The sequence below is a fragment of the Nycticebus coucang genome, chromosome 21 (genome assembly GCF_027406575.1).
Source record: "Nycticebus coucang isolate mNycCou1 chromosome 21, mNycCou1.pri, whole genome shotgun sequence".
NCBI classification, from domain to species: Eukaryota; Metazoa; Chordata; class Mammalia; order Primates; family Lorisidae; genus Nycticebus; species Nycticebus coucang.
In genome coordinates, this window is record NC_069800.1 from 41,871,306 (window position 1) to 41,887,929 (window position 16,624).

A 16,624-nucleotide genomic window follows, 5' to 3' on the forward strand; every position below is an offset into this window, starting at 1 on the left:
CAGACAAAAGTCAGGTCCACATCAGTCATTTAAAATAAAGTTCTTTAATAGTCTCCATTTAATTGGTTTATTTGCTGTTAATAAACTGGCAACACAAGGAGGAGCAAGGGCAAGCTCCCAGCCAGGCTCCTGGGTCTGGGCTCAGGCAGGAGATGCTGCCCTGCACCCCAAAGGATGGAGGGAAAGGCCCCCTCACTTCTGGAGCAACCCCCTGGGATGAACACAGCAGCCAATGAGCAAACAAAACCAGAGGAGCTAAAGGAAAATGGGGTGGGGGAGGGCAGGCTTGGGGGAAGGCAGCATTCTCTGGTACCCCCCATCCCTGCCCAGGGCTCAGAAGCTTTTGCCTGGATCCAATGGCCAAGGACAGGAAGATTGGCTCACAGATGGGGGTGGGATGCCCATATCTTCCTCCCCATCCTGGGATAACAGAATGGACAGAAGCTCAGACAGAGCTAATTTTAAAAGTCCCCTTACCTCTGGGTGGGCCAGAGCCCCAGGATTCTGAAGGAAGGGTGGGCATGGTATCCCTGTCCTTATCAGGGGGACTATGAGGGAACGGAGGCTCCCACATAACCTGGAGCCCTCAGACCCAGGGCTTCTAGGACACTCCCTGCCACCAAGCCTATACCTGAAGACTCAGAGTAGGCAGAGAGCAGCGGGGGCAGGGAAGGGATGGTAAGAGGGCAGGGCGGGCAGCATCCTCTGCACGCTCACCCACACCAGCCCAGCAGCCTCCCAAGGCCTGGCCCAAGGTCACTCCTCGGCGAAGTCCCTGTCTATGTCCATGTAGGGCTCCTCGATGTAGCTAACAAGGGCAGAGGGTGACTGGCGGTCTGGGTTCAATAGGATGGACACCGTCTCCTTCCAGTATGAGAAGCTGATGCAGGAACTCTGGGCAAAGAGGGAGGAGTTGAGAGGTGCTTAGAGGACCCAGGTCCAACTGGGCACCCACAGGGAAGGCCTTGGTAAGGTGACAAAGAGCTTCCTGCCACACAGCGCAGGCAGAACCATGCAATCTGGATGACCCTCTGAAGGGCCTTGGGTCTGTGTGCCCACTGCCAACCCACCACACACTCGGGGTAGGCACTCACATTCTCCAGGCATGTGCTGTCCTTGTCCTTGTGCAGGTAATGCTGTTGCCAGAAGCGAAGCAGGTTGTGGAAGTTGTTGAGCAGGAAGCCGGGGTACTTCTTGCTGTGCTCCATCCGCTGCAGCAGCCGCAGGTATAGGGGCAGCCGCTCTTTCCGCCGGGCCAGCATCAGAATCACTAGGCTGGTATTGAGGCAGCTGACGTTCTCCTGCAAGGCCGCAGGCCAGTGAGGGTTAGGTGCATGCTGGTGAGCCTGGGCAGCCACTGGGCAGGAAGGAGAGCTGCTGCAGGGTCCTGGTGGAGTCCATGGGCCACCTACTGAGCTGCCCCTGCACAGGCCTGGGACAGGATGGGGGAGGCAGCAGCCAGCAGCGCCAGCATCCTGCCTGAGTGTGCTCGGTCCCCACCTATATGGCAAAAGTAACTGTCTTCATGCAGACCTTGGCTCAGGTACCACTTTGTCTGGAAGGTCTGATGCCTAGGCAGGGCTGGGCTCATGTACTGGGGGCTGTTACCTCACTTCAGAACTTTCATTTAGCACTAGACTGTGAGCTTTGGGAGGCACTGTCTCCTCTGTGCTGTTCACTGCACATCTCCCAGAGGGATCAGTATTACCCCCATTTTGGAAAGTAGGGGTTTGAGGCTTGGAGAAGAGAAGGCGGCACCATTACCTAGTAAGGATTCGGGAGGCGATCTCAGGTTAACTCCAGAGCCTGGCACAGCAGGAGGGGCGGGGGACATGGGACATGGTGGAAAGTGAGGAAGAGCACTGGACTCAAGAGAGCAGAAGAACACAGTGCAATCCTGACTGTGCCCTGACACAGACTGTGACCTGAGGAGACTTGTGACCCCTTCCTAGGCCCCATCTGACTGCTTATGGGAAAATCCTCAGAAGACCTAGGTCTCAGGAAGGCACCTCTAGGGTGAAGGTGGGAGATACAAAGCTACTGGGCTCCAGGAGGAGGAAATGGTTTCCATCTACTTTCCCTATCGCCCTCTGCTGAGGCCTCTCACCTGGGTCAGTGTCTGCACATGGATGATGTTGATGAGGCGGAAGAGGAAGGACATCTGTGTGGGCACCTGGGATATGTAGGTGAGCAGGCGGCAATCGGACAGGACCTCAGCAACTGTGGAGGGAGGCGGAGGAGTGCGCTGCAGGCTCAGACCCAGTGGCAGGGTCACCCCTGCCTCTAGCTGAGACTCCTACCCCCAAGGTCCTGACTCTGAAGCTGGGAGCCCTTCACTATCAAACAACTATAACAAAAGCTGGCTGCAGCTAGAAAAAATAATCTCCAGCTGTTTTGCCTGGTGGCAGAAGAGGAGCTGTCCCAGGAGTGCCGCACCTGTCCTCTAGAACCATGCTAGGGTGGGGAATCTCCCTCAGCCCTCCCAGCCAGCTTCAGAGCCATGCTCTTCTACATCATACACATGAGGTTCCCTGACAGGAAGAAAGACTGATGACACTAAATTAAGAAAAACAATAAAGAGTATGAATTGTCTCCCAGAGTCCCTACGACTAGCTCCCCACACCAGCTCCCAGGCCCGTCAGGCACACTGATGGGATGGCAGTGGCACAGGCTTTCTCCTTCCACAACGTCCAGGCAAACTGTCTCCCCCAGGTCAGGGAGGCGGGGTAATAGGTACCAAATCTATTTCTATTCCTGAAATAGACCACCCTGCCACTTTGGGGCAGAAAAAGGAGGCAAATGGCTAAATTATTAAGTGAGTGACCATGACAAGGGACAAGTGTACAACATTACTTGGGGGTCACAAATCTGCTGGATGCCACAGACCCTCTCCCAGGGACAAGAGTACATGCATGCATGGACAGGCACAAACATTCCCATGGAGCTCAGATGCCCCCATGGCGCCACACTGCACCCCAACACAGTGTACAGGGAGAAGGGGTCAGACTCATCCTGGCAATCCCAGTCAAGAAGAGAAAAGTGCTTTTCTAGTTTGTTTTTTATTTTGCTGGCAGCGACGTTTTTTCTCCTTTAGTAGTGACATTAACAAAATGTATACGCTCGCTAATGGAAGCATGCACAATACAGGAAAGTCAAAGCAGCAAAGCAAATCACCCAGAGACCCACCACTTTGGAGATGGCCACATGGCTGTCTGGTGCGGCTCTTTCGGCCTTTCTGGTCTCTTTGCTGAAGGCTGAGTTTCAAGGCCAGCACTGTCACACTGCACAGCCTCACCTTGGCAGACTGGCTTTTTCTTACCTTTCATGTCCACCTGGTTTTCAAATCGGTCCAGTGACAGAGTGACACAGCGCACCAGCATGTTTGAGTCCACCAGGGAGCTGTTGATCTGCTTCAGGAACACCTGGAACTGCAACAGAGACTGAGCTCAGCGGGGGGCAGTCACCGACTGCAAGGGGGACTGTGATGATCTCCCCTAGCCATGCTGCTTCACAATGGGAGGCAGAGATTCAGACAAGCTGAGTGAACTACCCTCACCACCCAGCTACTAGGCAAAACTACCAGGAGTTCAGCCCAGATTTTCTCATATTCTGCCCAGTGCTTTTCCTCTGAAGGGTGTTTAATTCCTGTAATTTTCACTTCAACTAATCTGAGCTGGGTTTCTGTGGCATACATCCTTGGGAGCCTAATGCCCTAAGCTCAGTCCCTCCCCTAAGAGGCTCCCACCATGACAACCACCACATAGCATCGTGGCATTGTACATCCACCCATCCCCACTCCCTGCCCACAAACAGCTCAGGTTTTCTCCCTGTATTCCCAGGGAGTGCTGGGCACAGAGCACCAACAAATGTCTGCTGAAGATTGCCATGGACTCCCCAGAATTCTCCAATTTAAAACCTGCAATGTAAGCGGGGCGCCTATAATCCTAGTACTCTAGGAGGCTGAGGCAGGTGGAGTGCTTGAGCTCAGGAGTTCGAGACCAGCCTGAACAAGATCGAGATCCCTGCCTCTACTAAAAACAGAAAAACTAGCCAGGCATCATGATGGGTGCCTGTAACCCCAGCTACCTGGGAGGATGAAGCAAGAGGATTTGCTCAAGCCCAAGAGTTTGAGGTTGCTGTGAGCTATGATGCCACGACACTCTACCCAGGGCGAAACGAAACAAAACAAAACAACACAACTCCTGCAATTTAAAATCTAGACTGGTGGCTGGGTGAGGTGGCTCATGCCTGTAATCCTAGTACTCTGGAAGGCTGAGCTCACTGGCACAGGTTCGAGACCAGCCTGAGCCAGTGAGACTCCACTGCTAAAAATAGCCAGGCGCCTGTAGTCCCAGTTACTTGGGAGGCTGAGGCAAGAGAATTGCTTGAGCCCAGGAGTTTGAGAAGGCTGTGAGCTGTGACACCATGGTACTCTACCAAGGGTGACTCTGTCTCAAAAAAAAAAAAAAAAAAGAAAACCTAGACTGGTAGACTAGGGCTCCAAAATAACGTTTAGACAATCCAGCATACTCCATGGAACCCTGGATTAACTTTACCTTTGCCTCAGTGTTGATATATTTATTGAATCTCTTGAATGCATCAACATTGAACTTCATCAGCTCCCCTAGGAGGTCGAAGTAACTTTGGAGCACATCTCTTGACTTGCACTCGCTGTCCACTATGCAGTACAGGATGTGCTGGGGATGAGGAGGGGACAGGGTGAAGGTGTGCCCCTCACCCACCTCCCACCTGGGCCCGGCACAGAGCTCAGACCACACATGTGATCTGAGTGAGCGCCCATATCGACATAACCTACAACCCTGTCTTGATTCTTATCTAAGAATACAGGTGGCTCCAAGGACAGGGCTAGGACCAACTAACATTCCCAGGAAGGAGAGCAGGTTGGGTGCATGGCACTCTGTCTCTCACTTGCTCAGGTCTCAGAGCTGAAGCCTCTGACCTGCTCTGTGGTCAAGATGCCTGGGGCTCTCCAGGGGAGGAGAGTTATTTCCAGATGTAACATTGGCCGATGCCCATGCACTGAGGCCATTCAAATATAGGAAGAACAAGGTTCAAGGGCAAAGGACACAGTTTGACCTCATGGTTTGCCTTTAGTTTATGAATGAAATTGTTTAAATAAAGTCTACACTAAAATCAATGAATTTTTATCAAGAACATAAAATCAATTTAACTGCCTGACAGTTAAACTGTTTCCAGTATTTTTCATTTTCTTGAAGACACATTGACTTGAATCAATTATTTCCCATATAGATTTTATAATAATTCATGGGTCAATTTTTTGTCTATATCAAATTTTTTAAAAAATCACTAACTTTGGCCATTTTGCTCCCCTCTTTTGTAATTTCTGCTTTTTCTGAAGGCCATTATTCAATAAAGGAAAAATTAACTATTAGTATCAAAATATCCTCAGGGTCAAAAGGTCTTCTTGTGTAACCCTAGCTAGACCCTTACCCTCCTACAAAGCCACTCCCTAATCCCTTAAGCCACCCTGTAAGCACCCATGGGGAAACCATAGTTGGAAATTGCAGGGCCAACATAATGGCAATTTGCACTGGCATTTAAAAATCTCAAGATCTGGTTTGTTCCTGGTTAACTGTTTAGGGCTTAGGACAGGACAGCAACGCATGAGGCTGCAGGGAGATGGAACATCCAACCCCTGGCTCCTCCATCCCGTACCTCCAGAAGGCCTCGCTTCAGCAGGAACATCTGGTCTGCATAGGAGGTGGTCCCTCGGAGGAAACTCTCCACAGCCCGGGCTTGCCAAAACCTGTGACCCAAATGTTGATCCCTGGCCCAGGTGGCTAAATTTGCCCTCTCTGGCCCATGTTCAATTCCCCAAGCGGGTAGGAGTTGTTTGGCGCCCTTTCATTTATTCAAAAGACATTTCCTGTATATCTACCAAGCATTGGGCCTCATCCTAGGCCTTGGGGACATAGCAGTGAGCAAAAGAATCCCCATCCTCATGGAGTTCACAGATCAATGGGGAACAGACTTCTACTTGGGTCTGTCTTGAAGGGGTTATGTTGCTGATGAGGCAGCATCTAGGACCAAAGGGCTGGCTCCAGTGAGTCCTCATTTTCCCCATGGGAAAACACTCTAGGCTGTGCCCTTTCAGAAGCATTCCTCATGGAACTGAGGGGCTAGGAACATGTAAGAGAAGCCGACAAATGTGTGGTCGGGTGACTGAGCTCACCTGTGATGGGATGGCCTAGAGAAGAAGTGGCTGATGTTGACTGAGTGGCCTAGAGGCCACTGATGGAATTCCTGTCTGAAACCTTCAAGACTTATCCCATTGAGTCTGAGGAACTCTGAGAAGGGCTCCTGCCCATGTCTACCAGCAGGGGAAGGGCTTCCCTTTGCTCCCACAGCTCTTGGGGCCAACCTGGCTTTCCTTTCTACAACTTATTGAAATAGATTTCTTTTCAGGCTTGTTTCCCACAGCCCCAGGGAATGCCGTATGGGCAGGACCTGTACCCTAGTTATCCTCCATCTGCCCAGGGCCAGTGTTAAGTGTTTGGAGAATGCTGGGTGACTGCCAGGGCACAGCAAGTGCACTGTGACACTGCCGTGTCAACGCAAGGGCAAGGTGGCAGTCAAACCACCTCTCCCAGTAGTAACTGAACCTCCACAGGTGGACAATGGGTCCCTCGTAAGTACTGGCCCACCTGAAAGACGACTCAGCTGGCTCCTTTTTCATGACCTGCAGCAGGCGAGTTAATAAGCCTCTCTTTCCGTCACATACCAAACTCCTGAAATAAAAAAATACAAGGACAGATCTGAAAGCTGACCTGGTCTGGGTCACTCGGCTGGCTTAAGTGGGTGAAAAAATCAAGGGGACATTTTCAAGTCTGCAGGATGCTTTCCTTCTCTGCCTGGGTCCTGACTCCCCAGGCCCCTGCAGTCATAGAACTGAATCACCCATGCATTGCCACCACTTCTGAGGCCAGCCTTCTCTCCCTATACCTGTTGGCAAGAGACTAGAGGCCAGAAACACCTCTGGAGTCAGACAGGGCTCAGAACTGCTGCAGGGACGGCTGTTTACACCAAAAGTGGGTTTGAAACAAGTCAAGACCATTGGCCAGGGGAGCAAAGTCCGTGCCAATAGGGTGGGGCCCAGGGTACTCCCGCCTGAGGTTCAAGTCCAGCTGGGTCCTGGACAAGTAACTGAGCCTCTAGGCCTCAGCTTCACGGTCCATGAGGCAAAGGCAGATGAGGAAATGACTCAGGCTCTATCACGGAGCAAGATGATGGCCAAGCCGACAGGCTTTAGGCCCCTATGCTCCCTCATCAAACTGAGCAGCTCTACTTTTGTGCACTACAGACATCAGGGTAGGACTGCAGACAATTTCATTTGAGGCAGAGTCCTGCTGCCTTAGGAAAAAAAATTGGAAAATTATGGTTCCTGTTGGGGGACAAAATCCACCCTATTCTGACTCTCGTGATCATGTCACCTCATTGTCCTTTATAAGGCGAGGCAAAAGCCCAGGTAAATGTATACTTAACTCTTGGCAGAAGGTGGGGAGGCCAGGCTGCCTGTCTGCAGTTGCCACAGACAAGAAAGGAGACCAGCAAAGGTGCCATGTACAAGTGACAGGGGGCAGAGCACAGACAACCTTTCGTAGGTACCTTCTCTGAGCCTCTGTTCCCTCTTCTGTAAAGTGGAGGTAATGATGGCACCGCCTTCCCAGGGATGCTATGAGGCTCCAGTAAGAAAATGCAGATGGGAGGCCAGGCACAGTGGCTCACACCTGTAAACTCTGGGAGGCTGAGGTGGTGGACTGCTTGAGCTCAGGACTTTGAGACCAGCCTGAGCCAGAGCAAGACCCCGTCTCTAAAAATAGCTGGGCGTTGTGGTGGGCACTTGTAGTCCCAGCTACTTGGGAGGTTGAGGCAAGAGAATTGAGCCGAAGAGTTTGAGGTTTGCTATGAGCTATGATGCCACAGCACTCTACCAAGGGTGGAGAAGAGGGGGGGAGGGGAGGAGAGTGCCTGGCACATAGGAGCCCTTGGGACATTGCAGCTAAACTTGAGTAAGAAAAGACATGCACACACCCCTGTATGTGCCCATGAGAGTGCAAGGTGTGCAGGCAGCCAGGGTGAGCTGTGGGCCAAAGCTGCCGCCAGCACACTCACCTGTCGGTGTTGAGGACAGCCTCCACCTCAGGGATGTTGGCCTTAAGAGAGATGGCACTGAGCTCATTCAGCTCCTGGTTGTTGAGGAGCAAGTACTTGTTCCTGAAACAAATGGGTAAGAGGAGGTCAAGGACAGGAATAGGGGCTGTCAGGTCAGCGTTGAGCTAGTGCAGGGAGTCTTTTGCCTATTTCCTGTGGAGAGAGAAAAATCTGAGACTCCAGCAAGCACACCACACTGTACCTCTCACCCGAGCTAGCATCATTGGTAGGAGGAAATACTTAAGTCTGCAGAATCTCTCCCTGGCTACACACCCCAAACCCCGGCCTTCCCCTTCCCTGAGCACCTCCAGGCTTTCCTTTGGCCTACCGAATGCTTCTATCTGCTTTCTCGAAGGCACCTGCCTCTCAACATATCCAGTCACACTTGCTGTTCTACACTAGCCCGGCCCTGCTGCAGCACCACCACCAGCCAGTCACAGAGCAGAGGTCTGGTCAGCTGTGACACTCCCTCTCCACTTGGCATCCAGAATTTATCATTGCTAGGTCCTGTGCTCCCAGGTTACCAGCTTCCTAAACCTATCTCCCATAGGAAGCGAGTCCTCACAAAGTACCCAGAATGATCATCACAAACAGGACTCCGACCCTGTCACTGCATGTTTCCACAGCTTCCTGCTGCTTTTACGCTTCCAGATGCTTCTCAATGTACAAGGGGCTATGTCCGGATAACCCTGTTGTGAGCTGAAAACATAATGCATTTAATGCATCTAACCTAATGAACATCCTAGCTTAGCTTAGCCTAGCCAACCTGCGAACATACGTTGCACACAGCACACTGCAGGATGCTGGCTGCCTACCCTCACCCCTGCGTGGCTGAGTGGGTTCTGCCAGAGAGTACTGTACAGCATAGCACTAGCCCAGGAAAAGGTCGAAATTCTACTTGCACAGCACTGTCAAAGTTGAAAAAAAATCATACATCAAATCATCGTAAGTCAGGGACCATCTAAATGGACAATCCAGGCCTGTGATCAGGACCCACAAGGCTCTATTGTGGCCTGGCCACCAACCATCTGTGAAGCATCGCCCAAACTATGTCCGCATCACTCCCATCATCTGGCCATACTGGTTTCCCCTCCTTCAGGGGTTTGTGCACATACCAGGGCTTCTGGCTAGAACACTCACCCTCTCACACTGCCCGTTCACCCAATTTACTCCTATGAACTGACCCTTCAGGTTTTAGCTGACAAGTGACTCTGCAGGGAAGAGTTCCTTAGTGCCCTCTGGCCAGCTCTAGACCCTGTCAAATATCTTCTCACAGACTGAGCCCCTTTCCTCCTGAGTGCCACCTCCAATTGTCACCACACGCTCAGAGGTGGATTGCTCCAACACAGCTATCTTCACATCCATGCTGTGCCCTTCCTGAGAGAGTAGGGGCCATGACTGTTTTCATAATCACTGTAACCTCACAGCCTGGCCCATATAAAAGTTAGGGACTTACTTCCAGGAAAAAAGTGTACTTTGATGACTACTGGTGCTATTTTCCAAAAAGTTCACATACTTCCTGGAGGCTTTCTACAGCCTTCTGCCAGGAAACCTCTCAAAGAGGATGGTCATATGTGATAGGGAAGACACAGAGCAGAGGCCCCTGGGGCCACATCTATCCTCAGGCACGTTTTGTTAGCTCACATAATTCAATGTTTAACTGATGCTTAAAAACCAGGACCTTTCACATAAATCTTAATTTCTGACTTTCCTTGAGAAAAAAATCAGGAGCTATGTAACAGTGGGCCCAGCATGCGAGGTGGAGCTGGGCACGGGCCCTGAAGTTATGCCTCACACAGGTTCCAGCACTTCCTCTCCCTAGTGCCAACCTCAGGGGTCAGCTGCTGGTCATCCTCTCCCACACTGCTTTCCTCATAGAAGACAACATACACTTTCCTGTACATTCTCCACTGAAGGTTGAAAAATAAAAAATGAGAGGGCAGAGTGTACTTCAAAAAAAACAAAAAAAGGTTGCGAGCATATGTCCTGGTGAAGCATTCCGCATCTGTTCCATAAGTAATCAGCTGGCTTTAGCTATCTGAAGTTCCTGCTCACCCCTGGGAACAGCCAAGGCATCCACCTCTGTTTTAGAGGAAAGCCGAGAGATGTAGTGATTCCAGGGGTGCTCATGTCGCAGGGTGGCTGTGAAGGCTAGGAAAAAGCCCGGCACAGTGCCTGTCCCAAAGGAAGAGCTAACAAATGGCAGCTCCCACTGCAATGTCACGAAGTATAGCCACACTTGCTAATACTGAAGGGACAATGGGCTTTCACCAGCTGCAGGTCCTCTTCTTGAGCAGAGGCCAGTGACCGGACAAGGAGACCCAACAAGTCCCCTTGCAGGGATATGCTTGTACTTACTCGTGGTGGTCGCTGAAGCTCTGGAGAAGCCTCAAAAACTGTATCTTCAAGGTGATGTCCTAAAATACATGTGTATCCTCAATGTTAAAACCATGGTAACAACGTTCCAATACAAAACAAGGCAGATACTCTGGACAGTCTGCTTCTTTGGGCCCCTGTCCTCATCATGCACAATGAGGACTTTCCTTTAGTTAGAAATCCATTTGTTGACCTCTATATCTGGCCAACAACAGATCAGGCTAATGTGGACCTTTCCTGATGAGAACATCCTAGCATACTGGATAAAAAGTAATCAAAATTCTTTTAAATGTGAGGCTAATTTCATAAGAAAGAGTAGTATGCAGGAATCAGAAACAAAGAGAGGATTGAGCTGGGAGCAGTGAGCCTAGGAGCTGACACTTAGCATCTGTGGGTATGTGAAGCAGCGGAAACCAGACTTAGCTACACTGTGGTCTGGGTTCTAATGCTCTGCAGAACCTCACAGAGCCTTCGGCCTGCATATCCTGGGTGAAAAATGGGTTAGAAAGACCCAACTTACTGGGCCCAGGAAGCTGGCAAAGAAGCCTGGCTTCACTACAGCGCTGCTGGCAGTTTGAGGGGAGCCTCCTGGAACAAGCAGAAACCCTGGGCTCATATTACGTTAAACATGGAAACTAGCCCTGGGACATTGGTACCCCGAATACCTGGCAGACAAAAGCAAAAATGCCGTGGAGAAATGCTTCCTGAGCTGAAGTTACACAATTACCCACAGGAAAACAAGCCCTACTGGAGGTGGTTTCTCCATAAACACGAGGCAGCACTCTACCGTAAGTGTCTGACATCCTAAACACGAGCATTAGTACCCCATGAGCACTGTAAATACATTACAAATGATTAAAGAAATAACATTCAACATGGCTGGGCATGGTGGCTCATGCCTGTAATCCTAGCACTCAGGGAGGCCGAGGAAGGTAGATTACTTGAACTCAGGAGTCTGAGAGCAGCCTGAACAAGAGTGAGACCCTCTCTCTACTAAAAATAGAAAAATTAGCTGGGAATTATGGTGGACGCCTGTAGTCCCAGTTACTCAGGAGGCTGAGGCAAGAGGAGCCCTTGAGTACGGGAGTTTGAGGATGCTGTGAGCTACAACACCACGGCACTCTACCCAAGGCTATAAAGAGTGAAACTATGCCCACTGACCCACGAATGGATCAATAAATTGTGGTATATGTACACCATGGAATATAATGCAGCCTTAAAGAAAGATGGAGACTTTACCTCTTACATGTTTACATGGATATAGCTGGAACATATTCTTCTTAGCAAATTATCTCAAGAATGGAAGAAAAAGTATCCAATGTACTCAGTCTTACTATGAAACCAATTTATAGCTTTCATAAGAAATAGCTTTCTTATGCATAATAGCTTTCTTATGAAAGCTATAACCCAATTTATAGCCCAAGAAGAATGGGAGAGTGAGGGAAGAGGAGAGGGAGGGAAGGAGAGTAATTGGTGGGACCACACCTACGGTGCATCTTACAAGAGTACAAGTGAAATTTACTAGGTGTAGAATATAAAAGTCTTAACACAATAACTAAGAAAATGCCGTGAAGGCTATGTTAACCAGTGTGATGAAAACAATTCAAATTGTATATAAAATCAGCACGTTGTACCCCGTGATTGCATTAATGTACAATTAAGAGTGAAACTATGTCTCGAAAAAAAAAAATGTCCAGAAATGGAAAATATATTCATTTCAAATTAAAAACTCAAATGAAGCTGGGTACAGTGCCCCATGTTTGTAATCTCAAGCTACTGAGGAAGCTGAGGCAGGAGGACTGCTTAAACCCAAGAATTCAAGGCTGGGGTACTGCACTCCAGTCTTGGTGACAGAGACTTCATCTCTTAAAACAAAACAAACAAACAAACAAAAAGCATGGGAATGGTGGCTCACACCTGCTATCCCAGCACTTTGGAAGGATGAGGTGGGAGGATCACTTGAGGTTAAGAGCTCAAGATCAGCCTGGGCAATATGGTAAGATGTTATAAAGCCAAAGACAAAATGGTGATGTGGAAGACAAGGGCACTGAGGAAAGTTCCTAGAACACAGTGCAGAGACCAGGGGCCCTGACACTTTCCTCTCATGCTGGTGGACAGACTTCTGACAGGTCCAGAAGGCTGACAGGCACAGGAATATTTTCCTCCTTGTGCAAGAAAACAAAGGCTCAGAAATACAGTGATTCATTCAAACCTTCCCAACAGGCTGAGTGGCACCAGGCCTTCCAATGCCCAGTTCAGAGCTCTCTCTAGGGCACTGTGAGAGATACAAGGTAGAGGTGAGTCCTTGGCCTCAAAAAACCAAAGCATTAGCTCGGTACCTATAGCTAAGTGGTCAGGGCACCAGCTCACAGCATCCTCAAATTCCTGTGCTCAAGGGATCCTCTTGCCTCAGCCTCCCAAGTAACTGGGACTACAGGCACCCACCACAATTGGGTTGTGGTGGGTTTGAACGCGGCCAAGGCCTGCTAAACAACGACAACAATAGCAAAAAAATAGCCGGGCGTTGTGGTAGGCGCCTGTAGTTCCAGTTACTTGGGAGGCTGAGATAAGAGAATTGCTTAAGTCCAAGAGTTTGAGGTTGCCATGAGCTGTGATGCCACGACACTCTTCCCAGGGCGACATAGTGAGACTCTGCCTCAAAAAAAAAGAAACAAAAAACAAAAAAAACATATACCAAAGCATCCCAAAGCTTTTTGATGCAGACCCTTGGTAGTGTATAGTTCTAAGAGGCCAACCTAGAGTCAGTGAGTATAAATTATAGAGAAAGAAAACCAGATAAGGGAAAACTCGGTACTAACAGAGTAGGTGTCCCTGCCTGTAAGGATCTGAGATCCCCATCTCAGAGGGGTACAAAGGAAAACTGGCTGAAGGGCCAGGCAGGGGCATCTTAAAAGATTTTTGCACGGGCTCAGTGCCTGTGGCTCAAGGGGCTAAGGCGCCAGCCACATACACCTGAGCTGGCAGGTTCGAATCCAGCCCAGGCCCACCAAACAACAATAACAGCTGCAACCAAAAATAAATAAATAGCTGGGCATTGTGGCGCCCTGTAGTCAGCTGGCCTGTGACTACAGGCCCCAGCTACTTGGGAGGCAGAGGCAGGAGACTCGCTTGAGCCCAGGAGTTGGAGGTTGCTGTGAGCTGTGATGCCACAGCACTCTACCCAGGGTGACAGCTTGAGGTTCTGTCTCAAAAAAAAAAAAAAAAAAAAAAAAAAAAAAAAAAAATTTTTTTTTGTTTTGCACAGATAGAGGGGTTGGTTCAATCTCCCCCCAAGGTGGCTTCCAATTATGGGATTATAAAAACACAAGTTTTAGTTTCTGTTCTATTCTCAAAGAAAAGGGGTCAAAATGTCAGCAGCAGGGCTTGAAATAACAACTCCTAGCAAGTCAGACCCTGTTGGTCCCCAGGTTTCCTTGCTCACCGGGCTACAGTCACAGTTCTGGTTGTGACCGTGGAGGACGAGGGCAGACGCGGAGTGCTTCCTCCAAATCAGCTTGTCAAACAGATTATTGAGTCCAGGGATCAACTTGAACTCTGCAATCATTCTGTGAACCTGGATGGGGGTGGAAGGGAAAGGTATTGAGACAAAAGTGCTGGGAAGATCTAGCAAAGGCTCACACTCAGCACAACAATATTCATGATGAAGAAAGCAACTTGGTAGGGAGCGCTGAGGCTTAAAGAAAACACCCCACACCCCACTCCACACAAGTATACTTTTTAACTTTGCTCATTAACACTTACAAAAATCCTACAAGTCACGATGTACAGTAGGTGTACAGTAGGTCGTATCTTAGGAGCATGAGTTTTAGATTCAGATAGCCCTGGGTTATACTCTTAGCTCCATAATGTGCCCTTCTAACCTAAAGCAACTTTCTTAAGGTTTCCTTCCTCATTACATTATTAAAATGAAAATATCCTTCATGCTTTACACACTGGGATAAATTTCATTTGGAAGATGCGATTATTAAAAGCTAAATCTCTCAATGCGTATAATGCATAGACGTATGTATGGCACACTGCCTGGGGTAGGATAACAACTCTGATTTTTACCTGTCATGTGTTAGGTTATATAACCTAATGGTTTGTACCCTCATATTAACCTGAAATATAAAAGAATAAAAAAAGTTGAAACTCTTAAGATTTAGAAAAATCTATGTAAAGACTTAAAAAATCGGCCAGACATGGTGCCTCACACCTGTAATCCTGAGAGGCCGAGGTGGGTAGATTGCTTGATCTATGTGTTCAAGACCAGCCTGAGCAAAAGCGAGACCCCCGTCTCAAAACACAGCCAGACGTTGTGATGGGTGACTGCAGTCCCAGCTACTTGGGAGGCTGAGGCAAGAGGGTCACTCGAGCCCAGGAGTTTGAGGTTGCACGCAGTAAGACTCGGTGCTTATGCTCAGTGGTGAGGGTGCCAGTCATATACGCCAGGGCTGGTGGGTTTGAACCAGGCCCGGGCCTGCTAAACAACAATGACAACTACAACAAAAAAATAGCGGGGTGTTGTGGTGGGTGCCTGTAGTCCCAGCTACTTGGGAGGCTGAAGCAAGAGAATCACTAGAGCCCAAGAGTCTGAGGTTGTTGTGAGCTATGACGCCACCGCACTCTACCTACCAAAGGGTGACAAAGTGAGACTGTCTTAAAAAAAAAAAAAGACTTTTCAAAAACGATCTAAGTTGCGGGTGGTGCCTGTGGCTCAAAGGAGTAGGGCGCTGGCCCCGTATGCTGGAGGTGGCGGGTTCAAACCCAGCCCCGGCCAAAAACTGCAAAAAAAAAAAAAAAAAAAAAAAAAAAAAGACCTAAATTGGTAAAGCCTTTCTTAAAGATTATCCTAAGCCTAGAAGAAAAAAATAAGATTTCTGATTTTCCCGCACAAACCTTTTAAAACTGTGAGCAAAACTCAGAATAAACAAAGTTGCAAGTCACATATCACAAATGGAGAACATGTATTGGGAACAGTAAAGAGCTAATCCTCTCTACCAAGAGTTCTATAAAGCTGAAACAAAAAGATCCTACAAAAAAAAAATAAAAGGGACAAAAGATATAGAAAGTAAAAGGTTCTTAAATATATGAAAATAGCTCAACCCCACTTAAGATTTTAAGAGACAGTCAAATCACAACTGATTTTTCACTTTTTCAGATTGGTAAAGATACGAAAGTTTTATAATACTGTGCTGGTGAGTGACCTGGGTGCCAGGTATGTTCACATACCACTGGTGGGAGAGCATCCTGGTACTATAGGGAGGACACTTTCACAGTATCTCTAAAAATAACAAATCCACATTCTCTTTGGAAGGAAGTTCCACTTAAAAAAATTTTTTTTTGCAGTTTTTGGCCGTGGCCAGGTTTGAACCTGCCACCTCCGGTATATGGGGCTGGTGCCCTACTCCTTTGAGCCACAGGCGCCACCCAGGAAGTTCCACTTTTACAGACAGATTCACATAAATACTAAATGGTCTACATTTACAATCCTACTCAAAGCAGCAATATTTGTAATACCCTACCCCCCCCCAAAAAAAAGACATAACCTATACTTCCATCACTGGGGATTAGTTATACAAATTATGGTACACCCACTCGGTGAGGTATAAGGTATGAGGCACCAATAAAAAAAAGAAAACAAGGTCTTTTACATGTAGTAAATTGAACAATAACTAAGATTATTAAGAAATTTAATAATACTAAGAAAGCAAGTGTGTATATACTATATTACTGATTGTATAAAAAAAAAAGAGGAATATATTTGCTTTGTTTTTTTTTTTTTTTTTTTTTTTTTGTAGAGACAGAGTCTCACTTTATGGCCCTCAGTAGAGTGCCGTGGCCTCACACAGCTCACAGCAATCTCCAACTCCTGGGCTTAAGGGATTCTCTTGCCTCAGCCTCCCGAGTAGCTGGGACTACAGGCGCCCGCCACAATGCCCGGCTATTTTTTGGTTGCAGTTTGGCCGGGGCCGGGTTTAGAACCCGCCACCCTCGGTATATGGGGCCGGCGCCCTACCGACTGAGCCACAGGCGCCGCCCAGGAATATATTTG

At 48.6% G+C, this 16,624-nt stretch overlaps 1 protein-coding gene and 1 long non-coding RNA gene across 4 annotated transcripts in view; both read right to left on the reverse strand.

Annotated features, from left to right (window-relative positions):
• The window catches only part of LOC128573628 (uncharacterized), a 100,731-nt gene that overhangs the window by 19,426 nt on the left and 64,681 nt on the right, over positions 1-16,624 (reverse strand). The gene's annotated exons all lie outside the window — the stretch shown is intronic.
• The window catches only part of TRPC4AP (transient receptor potential cation channel subfamily C member 4 associated protein), a 76,259-nt gene continuing 59,659 nt past the window's right edge, over positions 25-16,624 (reverse strand). For all 3 annotated transcript variants that reach the window (XM_053573925.1, XM_053573924.1, XM_053573926.1), the window contains exons 10-19: positions 14,012-14,143; positions 10,552-10,610; positions 8,155-8,256; positions 6,687-6,770; positions 5,698-5,788; positions 4,557-4,697; positions 3,320-3,428; positions 2,108-2,220; positions 1,095-1,301; positions 25-894 (exon numbers count right to left, since the gene is read on the reverse strand). In XM_053573925.1, coding sequence (XP_053429900.1) covers positions 757-894; positions 1,095-1,301; positions 2,108-2,220; positions 3,320-3,428; positions 4,557-4,697; positions 5,698-5,788; positions 6,687-6,770; positions 8,155-8,256; positions 10,552-10,610; positions 14,012-14,143 — 1,176 coding nt within the window. In that variant the 3' untranslated portion in view covers positions 25-756. The remainder of the gene's footprint in view (positions 895-1,094; positions 1,302-2,107; positions 2,221-3,319; positions 3,429-4,556; positions 4,698-5,697; positions 5,789-6,686; positions 6,771-8,154; positions 8,257-10,551; positions 10,611-14,011; positions 14,144-16,624) is intronic.